General features: G+C 60.8%; 1 protein-coding gene across 1 annotated transcript; it reads right to left on the bottom strand.

The window, feature by feature from the left end:
- Positions 1-6,242: 6,242 nt before the first annotated feature.
- DUSP26 (dual specificity phosphatase 26) lies at positions 6,243-16,889 on the bottom strand. The gene is made up of 4 exons (XM_077789259.2): positions 16,831-16,889; positions 12,098-12,348; positions 9,207-9,415; positions 6,243-6,828 (listed from the first exon to the last, which is right to left on the bottom strand). Exons 2-4 carry the CDS (start codon positions 12,274-12,276, stop codon positions 6,629-6,631), a joined length of 588 nt encoding a protein of 195 aa, XP_077645385.1. The 5' UTR covers positions 12,277-12,348; positions 16,831-16,889; the 3' UTR covers positions 6,243-6,628.
- Positions 16,890-17,340: the final 451 nt, after the last annotated feature.

Genomic DNA, 17,340 nt, shown 5'->3' with positions numbered 1-17,340 from the left:
CCCGCTGTGGCTCCAGAAGCAGAGCCCCTGGGGGCTGGAGCTGTTATTTCATGGAAAAGGGGGAAAAGAGGGATCTGGAGACATCTGGGAAAGGGCTGCAGGCACACAGGGGCTTCTGGGCTCCTGCTCCAAGGATGCTCACGGGAGCAGATTCAGCTTTTGCCAAAAATAAGCGGTTTTTTTGTGTGAACTCCCAGAGCTCCTCGTGGAAGGAGAAGGAGCCCAGGTACAAATGGACCCGTTAGGGCTGTGGTTTGCTCCTCCTGCTCCTGCTCCTCCTCCTGCTCCTGCTCCTGCTCCTCCTGCTCCTCCTGCTCCACCTGCTCCTGCTCCACCTGCTGCTCCTGCTCCTCCTCCTCCTGCTCCTCCTCCTGCTCCTGCTCCTCCTCCTGCTCCTCCTCCTGCTCCTCCTCCTGCTCTTCCTCCTCCTGCTCCTCCTCCTGCTCCTCCTCCTGCTCCTCCTCCTGCTCCTGCTCCTCCTGCTCCTCCTGTTCCTGCTCCTGCTCCTGCTCCTCCTCCTGCTCCTGCTCCTGCTCCTCCTGCTCCTCCTGCTCCTCCTCCTCCTGCTCCTCCTCCTCCTCCTGCTCCTCCTGCTCCTGCTCCTCCTGCTCCTCCTGCTCCTGTTCCTGCTCCTGCTCCTGCTCCTCCTCCTCCTCCTCCTCCTCCTCCTCCTCCTCCTCCTGCTGCTCCTGCTCCTCCTCCTCCTCCCCCACAGCCAAGCCCCCCTCGAGCCCCAGTAAAGCCCAGTTTGGCCCCTCAGACCCCACTTTGGGATTTATTCCCACTCAGGACCCACACAAGCTCCCCCCATTTCTGCAGAGCTTCTCCCTCTCCCCAGTTCCTGTTCAGTGGGGCTGGAAGCCAAAGTGCACAAGTCAGGTGCCAAAATCCCTCAGATTTAGAGGATTCTCGAGCCTCAGGAAGCCAAAATCTCTCAGGTTTCAGAGAATTCTTTAGCCTGGAAGCAAAAATCTCTCTGATTTTGGAGAATTCTTGAGCCTGGAAGCCAAAATCTTTCAGATTTCAGAGAATTCTTGAGCCTGGGAGCCAAAATCTCTCAGATTTCAGAGGATTCCTGAGCCTGGAAGCCAAAATCTCTCTTATTTTGGAGGATTCTTGAGTCTGGAAGCCAAAATCTCTCAGATTTCAGAGGATTCCTGAGCCTGGAAGGCAAAATCTCTCCAATTTCGGAGGATTCCTGAGCACAGCCCAGGCTGGAGCTGCTCTGGGGCACTTCCCTGCCTGGGGGAGCGGCGGCTCCGTGTCCCCCACGCCACCAGGGACGTGTCAGGGCACAGGAAGCCGCTGCCTGTTTTAAATTTAGCTCCAAAGGCTCCAAACCCTTCCAGAAATTCGAGCAGCCCGGCCTCTGTTGCTGGGGCAGGGCTGGGAATTCCCGGGCACTAAAATATCCCGGTTTTCTTTGCCCCGAGCCCCCTCAGCTCAGCCGCTCGTTCCGAGAGCTCCTCCCGGCCCGCGCGGCCCCAGGCTCCCAAAAATGATTTTGCCCAAATTTGGCGGGCGCACCAAAGGTTTGAGGTCGGGTTTTTGGTTTTGGTGCAGCCAAAGCGAGGCCGGTTCCGTGTCCCGGGAGCTTTCTCCCGGAGAAACGGGCAGGATACGCCGCTCCGGGGGCACAGCGGGGGCAGAACCGGGACAGAACCGGGACACAGCAGGGGCACAACCGGGGGCACAACGGGGGCAGAACCAGGGCACAGCGGGGGCAGAACCGGGGCACAGCGGGGGCACAACGGGGGCAGAACCGGGGCACAGCGGGGGCACAACCGGGGGCACAACGGGGGCAGAACCGGGGGCAGAACCGGGGCAGAACCGGGACACAGCAGGGGCACAACCGGGATAACCAGGGCACAACCGGGGCACAACGGGGGCACAACCGGGGGCACAACGGGGGCAGAACCGGGGCACAGCGGGGGCAGAACCGGGACAGAACCGGGGCACAGCAGGGGCACAACCGGGACATAACCGGGGGCACAACGGGGGCAGAACCAGGGCACAGCGGGGGCAGAACCGGGACACAGCAGGGGCACAACCGGGACACAGCGGGGGCACAACCGGGGGCAGAACCAGGGCACAGCGGGGGCAGAACCGGGGCACAACCGGGGCACAACGGGGGCACAACCGGGGCACAGCGGGGGCACAACGGGGGCAGAACCGGGGCACAGCGGGGGCACAACCGGGGGCACAACGGGGGCAGAACCGGGGCACAGCGGGGGCAGAACCGGGGCAGAACCGGGACACAACCGATGCGCCCAGGGACCCCGAGCAGCCGAGGGAGGAGCGGGGAGGGACCGCACCGGGCAGCCGGGGGTGCCCGGGGATGCCCGGAGATGCTCGGGGCATGCCCAGGGGATGTTCGGAGATGCCCGGGGGATGCTCGGAGGGGATGCCCGGAGGGGATGTCCGGGAGATGCCCGGAGATGCCCGGGGGATGCCCGAGGGATGCCCGGAGATGCCCGGGGGATGGCCGGAGGTGCCCGGGGGATTCCCAGAGATGCTCGGAGGGGATGCCCGGAGGGGATGTCCGGGAGATGCCCGGAGATGCCCGGGGCATGCCGGGGGGATGGCCGGAGGTGCCCGGAGATTGCCGGGGGATGGCCGGAGATGTCTGGGGATTCCTGGAGATGCCCGGGAGATGCCCGGAGATGCTCGGGGCATGCCCAGGGGATGTTCGGAGATGCCCGGGGGATGCCCGGGGGATGTCCGAAGGTGCCTGGCGATGCCCGGAGATGCCCGGGGGATGGCCGGAGACACCTGGGCATGTGCGGGGGGTGCCCCGCTCCGCCCGCAGCCAAAGCCCCCCTTCCCGGGCCGCAGGGAGGGGACTCCCCCTGCCCGCGGCTGCTCCTTCGGGCCACGGCCGTGCCCGAAAACCCCGGCCCGGCCCCGCAGCCCCCGGGGCCGGCCCCGGCCCGCCGCACCCCCGGCGGGACCCTGCCCCACCGCCAGGGCATCAGCTGGCCCGGGTGGCACCCAGCCCGGCCTCGGGCACGCAGCAGCCCTCTGGGGCTCCTCGGGGGGCTCGGTGGCAGGTCTGGGACAATGTCAGTTAGATATGCCGAAAAATTTCCTTGTTGAAGGGGTTTTCCTCTCCCTGGGATGGAATTCCCAGAGGGCTGCGGCTGCCCTTGGATCCCTGCGAGTGTCCACGGAGCTCCCTGGGGTGCTGGGAGGTGTCCCTGCCATGGCAGGGCTGCGATGGGATGAGTTTTAAAGTCCCTCCAACCCAAACCAGGCTGGGACTGTGACACCCAGCCCAGGCCTGGGGACACCAGCCAGCTCAGTGGTGACAGTGGGGTGCTGGCACCGGTTCTGGTGTGCCCCGAGGCACGGAGCTGTCCTTGCACGGCCCCAGGTCCCTCTCCCCGCTTTTCCAAGATCCCAGCACACCCCAGGTCCCTGTCCCCCCTTTTCCAGGATCCCAGCACACCCCAGGTCCCTGTCCCCCCTTTTCCAGGATCCAAGCACACCCCAGGTCCCTGTCCCCCCTTTTCCATGATCCCAGGTCTCTGTCCCCACCTTTTCTCTGATCCCATCATGGCCCCAGGTCCTTGTCCCCCCCATTTCCAGGATCCCAGAACAGCCCCAGGTCCTTGTCCCCCCTTTTCCATGATCCCAGCAGAGCCCCAGGTTTTTCTCCCCGCTTTTCCAGGATTCCAGCACATCCCCAGGTTTTTCTCCCCCCTTTTCCAGGATCCCAGCACATCCCCAGGTTTTTCTCCCCCCTTTTCCAGGATCCCAGCATGGCTCCAGGTTTTTCTCCCCCCTTTTCCAGGATCCCAGCAGAGCCCCAGGTTTTTCTCCCCCCTTTTCCATGATCCCAGCACAGCCCCAGGTTTTTCTCCCCCCTTTTCCAGGATCCCAGCACACCCCAGGTCCCTGTCCCCCCTTTTCCAAGATCCCAGGTCTCTGCCCCCCTCTTTTCCATGATCCCAGCACAGCCCCAGGTATTTCTCCCCCCATTTCCAGGACCCCAGAGCAGCCCCAGGACCCTGTCCCCCCTTTTCCATGATCCCAGGTCTCTGTCCCCACCTTTTCTCTGATCCCATCATGGCCCCAGGTCCTTGTCCCCCCACTTTTCCAGGATCCCAGCAGAGCCCCAGGTTTTTCTCCCCCCTTTTCCAGGATCCCAGCACAGCCCCAGGTTTTTCTCCCCTCTTTTCCATGATCCCAGCACAGCCCCAGGTTTTTCTCCCCCCTTTTCCAGGATCCCAGCACAGCCCCAGGTTTTTCTCCCCCCTTTTCCAGGATCCCAGCACAGCCCCAGGTTTTTCTCCCCTCTTTTCCATGATCCCAGCACAGCCCCAGGTTTTTCTCCCCCCTTTTCCAGGATCCCAGCACAGCCCCAGGTTTTTCTCCCCCCTTTTCCAGGATCCCAGCACAGCCCCAGGTTTTTCTCCCCCCTTTTCCAGGATCCCAGCACAGCCCCAGGTTTTTCTCCCCGCTTTTCCAGGATCCCAGCATGGCTCCAGGTTTTTCTCCCCGCTTTTCCAGGATCCCAGCACAGCCCCAGGTTTTTCTCCCCCCTTTTCCAGGATCCCAGCACAGCCCCAGGTTTTTCTCCCCGCTTTTCCAGGATCCCAGCACAGCCCCAGGTCCTTGTTCCCCCTTTTTGAGGATCCCAGCGCTGCTCCGGGCGCTCTCCGGAAGCTCGGGAAGCATGGAGCTATAACGGGAGGGGGAGGACAATGGGGGCTGCAGCCGGCAGGGCCGGGGCCACCCGGGCCACCAGGTCACCCTTCCAGGCCTGGGCACCCTTCTGGGCTCAGCTGGGTGACACAGGGACTGCCAGCAGGGCTGGGTGACACAGGGACTGCCAGCCCTGATGGGTGACACACGGGCTGCCAGCCCTGATGGGTGACACAGGGACTGCCAGCCCAGCTGGGTGACACAGGGAATGCCAGCCCTGATGGGTGACACAGGCACTGCCAGCCCAGCTGGGGGACACAGGGAATGCCAGCCCTGATGGGTGACACAGGCACTGCCAGCCCAGCTGGGGGACACAGGGGCTGCCAGCCCTGATGGGTGACACAGGGACTGCCAGCCCTGATGGGGGACACAGGAACAGCCAGCCCTGATGGGTGACACAGGGACTGCCAGCCCTGATGGGTGACACGGGCTGCCAGCCCTGATGGGTGACACAGGAACAGCCAGCCCTGATGGGTGACACAGGCACTGCCAGCCCTGATGGGGGACACAGGAACAGCCAGCCCTGATGGGTGACACAGGCACTGCCAGCCCTGATGGGTGACACAGGGGCTGCCAGCCCTGATGGGTGACACAGGGGCTGCCAGCCCTGATGGGTGACACGGGCTGCCAGCCCTGATGGGTGACACAGGAACAGCCAGCCCTGATGGGTGACACAGGGGCTGCCAGCCCTGATGGGTGACACAGGAACAGCCAGCCCTGATGGGTGACACACGGGCTGCCAGCCCTGCTGGGTGACACAGGCACTGCCAGCCCTGATGGGTGACACGGGCTGCCAGCCCTGATGGGTGACACAGGAACAGCCAGCCCTGATGGGTGACACAGGCACTGCCAGCCCTGATGGGTGACACGGGCTGCCAGCCCTGATGGGTGACACAGGGATTGTCAGCCCTGATGGGTGACACAGGGGCTGCCAGCCCTGCTGGGTGACACAGGCACTGCCAGCCCTGCTCTGCTCCCCACCAGAAGCCCCCCTTAGTCCGGAGTGGGGAACTCCAGGCCAGGCCCTAAGCAGGATCTCAGGTTTGGGCACTGAGCAGGAGCTCAGGTTTGGGCACTGAGTAGGGGCTCAGGTTTGGGCACTGAGTAGGGGCTCAGGTTTGGGTGGGATCTCCGGTTTGGTTGGGATCTCAGGTTTGGGCACTGAGCAGGGGCTCAGGGTTGGGTGGGATCTCAGGTTTGGGCACTGAATAGGGGCTCAGGTTTGGGTGGGATCTCCGGTTTGGTTGGGATCTCAGGTTTGGGCTCTGAGCAGGATCTCAGATTTGGGTGGGATCTCCAGTTTGGGCACTGAGTAGGGGCTCAGGTTTGGGTGGGATCTCCGGTTTGGTTGGGATCTCAGGTTTGGGCTCTGAGCAGGGGCTCAGGTTTCGGCAGGATCTCCGGTTTGATCCCTGGACTGAGGTTTTGGGGCACTCGGGTCCCTCTTGCCCCAGCACTGAGGTGATACCCTGTCCCCAATCCATGCCAGGTGCCAGCCTGGGCTGTCTCCGGGCACACGAGGCACGTCCAGGCTCTTCCTTAGCGCTGCCTTTATTTCCACAGGGCGGCACGAGGCGCGGGGAACACCCGAACACCGCGGCAGGAGCTGGCCTGGGCCCACACACCACACCTGACATCAGCACGGACACACGGCACGCACGACACGGGACACACAGCACTGTCCTGGCAGCGAGGGACACAGGTGCCAGCGGGGACAACAGAGCCTTGGAGGCTCCGGCACGGCGTGGAGCAGCCGGCGAGGCGGGGCCGAGTCCTGCGGGGGTGCCGGGGAGCGAGCGGGCTGGGAAGGAGGCCATGGCCAGTTCTGGGTGGAGAACTGCAGGTGCAGGGTCTGGGCTGGACCCCCTGAGCTGGGGGGCTGCGGGTGAGCCGCGGGCAGAGCCCACGGGGCGCCGGCCCCTCAGGAGCTCCTCTTGAGCCGCAGGGCGTTGTCCAGGGCCACCAGCTGGCGCAGGAAGCCGCGGTTGGGGATGATCCCGCGGTGGTCCTTGACCGTCTTTATGGCTTCCACCAGGGGCATGTGGTGGCGGATCATGAGGTAGGCGAGGACCAGGGTGGCCGACCTGCTGACCCCGACGGCACAGTGCACGAGGATCCTCCCTGGGGGGACACGGCGGCTGCGTCACAGCACAGCCAGGAAAATCCCACGTTTTCAGCCCAAAAACCGACTGAGCACCCGGCTGTGCCCTGGAGCACCGGGGTGGGTGGGCTGCAGCCGGCAGGGGGTGAGGGCTGTGAGGAACCGAGGTCACCCTTGTGGCAAAGGGTGCCAGTGTGTCCTGGTAGCCCAAAATGGACAGTGCAGGCCAGCAGCAGCTCGGGACACCGGCTGGGGCCGTGAGCTGAGGGGACGGGGCCCTCAGGCAGCCTGGTCCCTCCGGGGAGGAGCTGATGCCATGCGGGGGACAGCACTGGGGTGATCCCATGGGGGGACACCATTGGGATCATCCCATGGGGGGACAGCACTGGGATCATCCCATGGGGGACACCATTGGGATCATCCCATGGGGGGACAGCACTGGGATCATCCCATGGGGGACACCATTGGGATCAGCCCATGAGGGGACAGCACTGGGGTCAGCCCATGGGGGGACAGCACTGGGGTCATCCCATGGGGGGACAGCACTGGGGTCAGCCCATGAGGGGACAGCACTGGGGTGATCCCATGAGGGGACAGCACTGGGATCATCCCATGGGGGGACAGCACTGGGGTCATCCCATGGGGGGACAGCACTGGGGTGATCCCATGGGGGGACAGCACTGGGATCATCCCATGGGGGGACAGCACTGGGGTGATCCCATGAGGGGACAGCACTGGGGTCAGCCCATGAGGGGACAGCACTGGGGTCATCCCATGGGGGGACAGAACTGGGGTCATCCCATGGGGGGACAGCACTGGGGTGATCCCATGGGGGGACAAGACTGGGATCATCCCATGGGGGGACAGCACTGGGGTCAGCCCATGAGGGGACACCATTGGGATCATCCCATGGGGGGACAGCACTGGGGTCAGCCCATGGGGGGACAGAACTGGGGTCAGCCCATGGGGGGACAGCACTGGGATCATCCCATTGGGGGACAGCACTGGGATCATCCCACAAGGACACACCATTGGGGTGATCCAATGAGGGGACTCCATTGGGATCATCCCATGAGGGGACTCCATTGGGGTGATCCAATGAGGAGACACCATTGGGATCATCCCATGAGGGGACTCCATTGGAATTATCCCATGAGGGGACTCCATTGGAATTATCCCATGAGGGGACACCACTGGGGTGATCCCATGAGGAGTGATCAATGGTATTATCCCACAAGGAGATGCCATTGGGATTATCCCGTGAGGAGACACCAGTGGGATTATCACATAAGGAGACACCATTCAGGTGATCCCATGAGGAGACATCATTGGGATTATCCCATGAAGAAGATGTCATTAGGATGATCCCATGAGGGGACACCATTGGGGTGATTCTATAAGGGGACAGCATTGGGATCATCCCATGAGGGGATAGCACTGGGGTCAGCCCATGAGGGGACACCACTGGGCTGATCCCATGAGGAGACACCATTGGGATCATCCCATGAGGAGACACCATTGGGATCATCCCATGGGGGGACAGCATTGGGGTGATCCCATGAGGGGACTCCATTGGAATTATCCAATGAGGGGACACCACTGGGGTGATCCCATGAGGAGACACCATTGGGATCATTCCATGAGGGACAGCACTGGGGTGATCCCACAAGGACACACCATTGGGATTATCCCATGAGGGGACTCCATTGGAATTATCCCATGAGGGGACACCACTGGTGTCATCCCATGAGGAGACACCATTGGGATCCTCCCATGAGGGGACTCCATTGTAATTACCCCATGCAGGGGGCACCATCAGTGTGATCCCATGAGGAGTCATCAGTGGGATTATCCCACAAGGAGATGCCATTGGGATTATCCCGTGAGGAGACACCATTGGGGTAATCCCGTGAGGAGACACCATTGGGGTAATCCCATGAGGAGACACCATTGGGGTGATCCCATGAGGGGACACCACTGGGATCATCTCATGCAGGGGACACCACTGGGGTGATTGCATGAGGAGACACCATTGGAATTATGCCATGAGGAGACACCATTGGGATCATCCCATGCAGGGGACACCGCTGGGGTGATCCCATGAGGAGACACCATTGGGATCATCCCATGAGGGGACAGCATTGGGGTCATCCCATGAGGGGACCCCACTGAGGTCATCCCACGAGGGGACCCCACTGAGGTCATCCCACGAGGGGACACCACTGACATTATCCCATCCAGGGGCAATCCCATCCATGGAGGCAATCCCATGAGGGGACACCACCCCAGCCTGGAAACACCTTTGTTTCCCAAGACCCTTAACAACACCCACCACCGGACCACCACCCCAGCTGCCCCCATCCCCTCTCCCTCTCCTCCCAGACCCTTGCCCGGGGACCTTCGTTGAGGGCCTGGTGGATGAAGTCAGCGGCGGGGTAGAAGTAGGGGCTCATGTCGAAGGAGGGGGAGTCGTGGGCCTCGATGCCCAGGTAGCGGATGCCCGTGCCCTCGTAGTAGTCGGCGCCGCCGCGCCAGCGGCAGTGCGAGGCGTTCAGCACGTGGGTGATGCGCAGCTGCAGCAGCTCCCGGCGGTTGGACGCCATGTCCCTGCAGGACAGCAGAGGGGACACCTCAGAGCACTAAAACTGTCACACCACGCTGGAAAGGCTGTCCTGGATAAACATTGCTGGTTCACAGAGCTGGATGTAAAAGCCTGGCGGATTTTTGAGATTCTTGGGTTTATGGTGATCTCACGGCCCTGGCTCTGTGGACACCCTCCCTACACAGCTCTGTCAGCTCCTTCCTCCTTTGTCCCACCTAAATCCCTGCAGCCACAGCAGAGGGGACACCTCAGAGCACTAAAACTGTCACACCACGCTGGAAAGGCTGTCCTGGATAAACATTGCTGGTTCACAGAGCTGGATGTAAAAACCTGGCAGATTTTTGACATTCTTGGGTTTTATGGTGATCTCACGGCCCTGGCTCTGTGGACACCCTCCCTGCACAGCTCTGCTGCCTCCTTCCTCCTTTGTCCCACCTAAATCCCTGCAGCCACAGCAGAGGGGACACCTCAGAGCACTAAAATTGTCACACCATGCTGGAAAGGCTGTCCTGGATAAATGATTTTGGCTGAGAGAGCTGGATGTAAAACCTGGCAGATTTTTGAGATTCTTGGGTTTTATGATGATATCATGGCCCTGGCTCTGTGGACACCCTCCCTGCACAGCTCTGCTGCCTCCTTCCTCCTTTGTCCCACCTAAATCCCTGCAGGCACAGCAGAGGGGACACCTCAGAGCACTAAAAGTGTCCCAGAAGAGTAGAAAGGCTGTTCTGGATAAACATTTCTGGCTGACAGAGCTGGATGTAAAAACCTGGCAGATTTTTGGGATTTTTGGGTTTTATGGTGATCTCACAGCTCGTGGACAGCCTACCTGTGCCCACCCCGGCCGGGCAGATCTGGGACCTCCTTGCTCAGCTCCTTCCTCTCCCATCCCCACGCTCCTCACCCCATCCTGCTCTGCCTCACCTTCCCCAAAGAATCACGGAATCCCTTAATCTTCAAATCACTGAATTACAGAATCACAGAATCCCTGAATCCCTGAATCACAGAATTGAAAAATTCACAGGATCACAGAATCCCTGAATCAAAAAATCCCTGAATCACAGAATAACTGAATCACATAAACCCCAAATCCCTGAATCATAGAATCACTGAATCCCTGAATCACAGAATCACTGAATTTACAGGATCACTGAATTACAGAATCACAGAATCACTGAATTACTGAGTTAGAGAATCCCTGAATCACAAAATCCCTGAATCACAGAACCCCCAAATCCCCGAATCACAGAATCTCAAATCCCTGAATCACAGAATCACAAAATCACTGAATTACAGAATCACAGAATCACAAAATCACTGAATTACAGAATCACAGAATCCCCAAATCTCTGAATGACAGAATCCCTGAATTACAGAATCACTCAATCGCAGAATCACAGAATCCCTGAATTACAGAATCATGGAATCCCTGAATCCCTGAATCACTAAACCAAGCCCAGAAACTCAACTCAACCCTGGCACCCAGTGCCACATCCAGTCTGTTTTTAAACACCTCCAGGGATGGTGACCCCACCACCTCCCCGGGCAGACCATTCCAGAACTTTATCACTCTTTCAGTAAAATCTTTTTCCTGATATCCAACCTGTATTTTCCTTTGGTGCATCTTAAGGCTGTGACCTCTGGTTCTGCCGGTGCTGCCTGGAGGAAGAGACCAACCCCACCAGAGTCCAGCCGCCCTTCAGGAGCTGCAGAGTGACAAGGTGCCCATCTCCCCATCCCAGATCTCCCCATTTCTCCCCATTTCCTGGAGCTGCCCCCTGTGGAAGAGGTTTTACAGCGACTTCTGCGAGCCAGAGAGAAGTTGGATCAGAGGATCCACGTTTACCCCTGAAAGAATTTCCTACAAAGGTCGTTGAGGCAGAAACCAAGAAAGAAACAAGGAGAAATAAGAGAAACCTGCAGCTGCCTATTCCAGTGAGCACTTTGTCTCTCGTGACCAACGAGTAAACTTCTGAGCTTTGTAAGAATGTATAAAAATGCTACAATAAAACAAGAGTGAAAATGCATGCTGCAATAAAATGTGAAAATGCATGCTACAATAAAATGTAAAAATGCGTGCTACAATAAAATGAGAGTGAAAATGTGTGCTACAATAAAACAAGAGTGAAAATGGCTGCTTTATCCTGTCTCTGTGTCCACCACGCCAGCCCCCGGTCCGTGCTGAAACGCGGATGAAAAATCAAACCCTACAATTCTAATAAAGATTTGTAGGGAACAATATGTTTATCCACAGCACTGGACGTATGTGGGGACTCATTGCCCTTCAATGGACATGTGCACCCCTGAGAACTCCTGATCGTTTTTTATTACCTTTACTAATTTCTATATGCATAGAATTTCACAATAGGTTCATGCATATTCATTCTGCTGATTTTGTGTTACACTTACAGTTAGTTACACTTGTACACAGTTTTTGTCAGAAAGTAAAGAAAGAACTCCTGGGTCACTCTGCCCTGTTTTAAGTTTCGAGGAGTCTTTCTTATCTCTTATTTTTTAGTGTGGAAGTTTGCTTTCTCTTCTTCTCAGCTGAGTACTGCAGTTACCAGACCAAACAGCGTGTTTTTACTTATATCAGCAAGCTCAAAGCGGCGCGTTTCACCTAAATTCAAGCCGATTTCTACCCTGTTAGATTTCGGCCGTGTCTCCGTGCCGCTGGCCGCACTTACTGGTCTCCCAGGTAGAGGCCCGGCCACACCTCGTCGGCGTGGTTGCAGGCGGTCTTGCCCGTGTACAGCAGGCGCTCCAGCTCGAAGACGCTGAGGATGGGGTGGCTGCCGCGCTCGTCCCGCGGGGCGCGGCTCGGGGACCTGCTGCTGGGCCTGTAGAGCCTGGAGAGGAAAGCCATGGGCGCTGCCCAGCCCCACAAGGCATGCCTGGGGGGCCTGGGGTCACCTCGGCTCCGCTGCCACCCACGGTCCTGTCGGGGAGCAGAGCAGAGGCTGTCAGGAGAATCGGCTCCTCGCCCAGGGGCTACTTGACCTACTTCCAGCAAGGGCGGTATGACATGTCCTTAGGAAGAAAATGCTGGGCAAGCAGCAAAAACCAAAATCGGGTTGGAGGAGAGACTTCTCCACCACATGGAGCCACCCCAACCTAGGGTGGTCTTTGACACTGATCTGCTTCCATATTTCTACTGGAGTTCTCAGGCACTGTTCCTGTAAATAATGATTGTTTTGCATTCTTCTTTGTGGGAGGAGAGAATTGATGGGCTGTTGGTTTGACCAGTGTGGTTGGAGAGGTGGCAATTCCATCCTCCAACCTACTGTCACTTTTGGAATTCTATATATTGCGAGGTCAGAAATAAAATTGTCTCTTTTTATGTCTTGAACTCACCAAGCTTCTGTGTGCTCATTTTGTGTCCAACAGCGACAAGGAGGGACCCTGTGGCTCTGCACAACTCCCTGACAGGAGGGGACAGCTGGTGGGATTTGGGATTCGGGATTTGTTCCCAGGAACGGCCTCAGGTAGGGCAGGGGAGGCTCAGGGAGGACAGCAGCAGGAATTTCCCCATGGAAAGGGTGCTCAGGCCTCGGAACTGCCAGGGAGGTGGTGGAGTCACCAAGCAACAACTGGAGGTGGCACTCAGCGCTCGGGGCTGGGGACAAGGTGGGCACAACTTGGACTCGATGAGCCTGGAGGGCTTTTCCAGCCTCAGGGATTTTGGGATTCCGTGGTGCTCCGTCCCCGTGCCACCCTGCTGAGGCCAGGTCGCCCACCCAGAGCATTGCCAACATCCCTTGTGTGACAGAGGAGCAATGCCAGGCCGGCTCTCACAATTAGAGGGCAGATATTGTGGGTGTGCGTTAGGAGTTTTACAGATTTATGGTTATGTTTTACCCTCCTTGCGTTGTTATTATGGGGTGGCCTGGGTTTGGGACATTTGGGAGGGTTGGCTCATTACCGTGGCAACAGCTGACCTCCAATCAAGGTGTCAGGAAGTGATCTCCACCCCTGGACAGAACTTTGGGAGGAGCCAAAGGGTTAAAAGGCAAAACCTCTATTGTGTGGCTGAGCACATGGTGGGGAAAATCCTAATATTTTCTCTATTCAGTCTCCTGCTGTATTTTTTATAAGGTTTTAGCAAACCTTTTAAACATTTTGGAAACGAGTAGCACTTCTCACACTTCCAAGAAGGAAAGCTGCTGGGGAGAACTTCCAGCTGCCGGCGCCCCGAGCCTCCCCAGGCCCAGCGTGGCTCCAGCCCCACGGCTTTGGGCTGAGGCCACCTTGGCAGGAGATGCCCTGCCCAGGAGCCCGTCCCTGCTCTGCTGCCAGGGGACGGTGCCAGCTCGGGGCTGGCGCTGCCAACCCGCGCTGGGAGCCGAGGAAAGGCGGCCAGGCCCGGGCACGGCACCAGGAGCGGGCAGGAAAAGCCCCAGACAGGTGGAGGATTCCATGTGGCACCAGGCAGCCTGGCAGGGAGGGCGGGCAGGATTAACCCTCCGTGGGCACGGTCCTGCAGCTGCTCGGGAGCACCCGGGGCTGCTTTGGGCTGGGAAGAGTTAACTCCAGGCATGAGCAAGCTCCTTTTACCCAGCAGCTCCTCCAGGGCATGGCTGCTGTCACACATCTGCCCGGGCAGTTCCCGCTGCCAGACGTGGTCACAGCGGCCTTTTTGTGCTCCCTTCGCTGCTGCCCGTCCCTGAGGAGGAGAATTTCCCCTTCTCGCCCCGCCGCTGCTGCCCTGCAGCCTCCCCTGCTCTCGCAGCGCTGCCCGGCTGGGCTGGGGAAGCGCAGCGGTGACATCCCCGGTCCCTCCTCCGTGACATTCCCGAGACCTCCTAGATCCTTCCACCGTGACATTCCCGAGACCTCCTAGATCCTTCCACCGTGACATTCCCGAGACCTCCTCCGTGACATTCCCGGGACCTCCTCGGTCCCTGCTCCATGACGTCCCCGGGACCTCCTCTGTCCCTCCTCTGTGACATTCCCGGGACCTCCTAGATCCTTCCACCGTGACATTCCCGAGACCTCCTCCGTGACATTCCCGGGACCTCCTCGGTCCCTGCTCCATGACGTCCCCGGGACCTCCTCTGTCCCTCCTCTGTGACATTCCCGGGACCTCCTAGATCCTTCCACCGTGACATTCCCGGGACCTCCTCTGTCCCTCCTCCGTGACATTCCCGGGACCTCCGAGATCCTTCCACCGTGACATTCCCGGGACCTCCTTGGTCCCTCCTCCGTGACATTCCCGGGACCCGCTCGGTCCCTTCTCCGTGACATTCTCGGTCCCTCCTCCGTGACATTCCCGGGACCTCCTCGGTCCATTCCCTGAACCTCCCGGGTCCCTCCTCCGTGACATTCCCGCGGCTCCAGCCAGCCGAGCAGGAGCAGGGAGCCCCCAGAGCCTCCAGCCACGTCTCGGCAACGCCGAGGAAAACGGGGCAAGGGCAGGGGGGAGCTCGGAGGGAGCCCCCGGGATGTCCCCATGTCCCTTCCCCGTGCCAGGGGGGCTGCTCGGCCTCTGCCTGGCACCCCGGGTGCTGCCAGCCCTGCCCAGGTGTCTCCCACATCCTCCCTGCTCCCTGGGCTCCTCCAGGCTGGGAATTGGGGCTGGGGCAGGCTCCGGGCAGGGCCGGGCTCCGGGAACCTTGTGTGACCTTGGTGGCAGCGCGGCCGCGCGTCCCCAGCCCCGGGCAGCGCCGGAATCCGCGGCTGGATCGTGGGGAGGGCTGGAACGGCGCAATTCCAGCCGCAGCTGGCTGGAAAAACAGCCATCCCCACCCCGCCCGGGCTCCCGGGCCGGGCCGCAGCCCCCCGAGGTTCGGGGAGAGGCTCTGCCCCGCAGCGGAGCTGGGAACAGCCCCCGGAGCTCTCCCCGGGCAGGGCTGGCCCCGGGCCGGGGGCAGAGCCGGGGCTCGCCCGCTGCTGCCCGGCGCTGGGCCCTGCTGGCATGGGGAATGGACCTGGGGGATGTGGGAATGGACCCTGGGATGGGGAATGGACCCTGGGATGTGGGAATGGACCTGGGGGATGTGGGAATGGACCCTGGGATGGGGAATGGACCTGGGGGATGTGGGAATGGACCCTGGGATGGGGGATGGACCCTGGGATGTGGGAATGGACCTGGGGGATGTGGGAATGGACCTGGGGGATGGGGAGATGGACTTGGGGGATGTGGGAATGGACCCTGGGATGGGGAATGGACCTGGGGGATGTGGGAATGGACCCTGGGATGGGGAATGGACCTGGGGGATGTGGGAATGGACCTGGGGGATGTGGGAATGGACCCTGGGGGATGGGGAGATGGACCTGGGGGATGTGGGAATGGACCTGGGATGGGGAATGGGCCCTGGGATGGGGAATGGACCTGGGGGATGTGGGAATGGTCCTGGGGGATGGGGGGGTGGTCCTGTGGGGCACAGGGGGGTGAGAGATGCAGGAATGGTTCCGTGGGGTGCAGGAATGATCCCGTGGGGTGCAGGAATGATCCCGTGGGGTGCAGGAAGGATCCCGTGGGGTGCAGGGAGAGGTGCAGGACGCAGGGATGATCCCGTGGTACACTGGGATGATCCCGTGGGGTGCAGGAGTGATTCTGTGGGATGGTGGGGGGGAATGGTCCTGTGGGGTGCAGGAATATAGCCCGTGGGGTGCAGGAATGATTCTGTGGGATGGTGGGGAGGGTGGCCCTGTGGGGTGCAGGAGGGATCCGGTGGGGTGCAGGGAGAGGTGCAGGACGCAGGGATCACCCGCGGGGTGCAGGAATCTCCCGCGGGGTGCAGGAGGGATCCGGTGGGGTGCAGGGATGATCCCATGGGATGCAGGAATCACCCGTGGGGTGCAGGAGGGATCCGGTGGGGTGCAGGGAGAGGTGCAGGACGCAGGGATGATCCCATGGGACGCAGGAATCTCCCGCGGGGTGCAGGGATGATCCCGCGGGGTGCAGGAGGGATCCGGTGGGGCGCAGGGAGAGGTGCAGGACGCAGGGATCACCCGCGGGGTGTAGGGATGATCCCATGGGATGCAGGGATCACCCGCGGGGTGCAGGGATCACCCGCGGGGTGCAGGAGGGATCCGGTGGGGCGCAGGGAGAGGTGTAGGACGCAGGGATGATCCCGCGGGGTGCAGGAATCACCCGCGGGGTGCAGGGATCACCCGTGGGGTGCAGGGATGATCCCATGGGATGCAGGGATCACCCGCGGGGTGCAGGGATCACCCGCGGGGTGCAGGGATCACCCGCGGGGTGCAGGAGGGATCCGGTGGGGCGCAGGGAGAGGTGCAGGACGCAGGGATGATCCCGCGGGGTGCAGGGATCACCCGCGGGGTGCAGGGATGATCCCGCGGGGTGCAGGGATGATCCCATGGGAAGCAGGAGGGATCCGTGCCGAGCCCCCCGCCCCGGGCCCACCCCGGGGACCCGCCGGGCCCCGCGGGGGGATTCGGGGAGCCCCGGGCGTACCTGGGCGCGGGTCGGAGCGGCGGCGGGGATCAGCTCCGGTCGGCCATGTCTCGCCGCCGGGGGAGGGCTGATGCCGGAGCTGCTATTTTAAGGCTCGGCACGGCCGGGCACGGCTTTGGTGTGCGGCCGGGGCGCGGCGGGGACAGCGGAGCCCCGCGCGGCAGCGGCAGCGACAGCGACAGTCACAGCGACAGCGACAGTCACAGCGACAGCGACAGTCACAGCGACAGCCACAGCGACAACGACAATCACAGCGACAATCACAGCGACAATCACAGCGACAGCCACAGCGACAGCCACAGCGACAATCACAGCGACAGCCACAGCGACAGCCACAGCGACAGCCACAGAGACAGCCACAGCGACAGCCACAGCGACAACGACAATCACAGCGACAGCGACAATCACAGCGACAGCCACAGAGACAGCCACAGCGACAGCGACAATCACAGAGACAGCCACAGCGACAGTCACAGCGACAGTCACAGCGACAGACACAGCGACAGCGAC

Source organism: Lonchura striata, chromosome 22, assembly GCF_050655825.1.
Source record: "Lonchura striata isolate lonStrDom1 chromosome 22, ASM5065582v1, whole genome shotgun sequence".
NCBI classification, from domain to species: domain Eukaryota; kingdom Metazoa; phylum Chordata; class Aves; order Passeriformes; family Estrildidae; genus Lonchura; species Lonchura striata.
The sequence above is the reverse complement of the archived record's forward strand: the minus strand, read 5'-3'. Positions and strand labels throughout refer to the sequence as shown.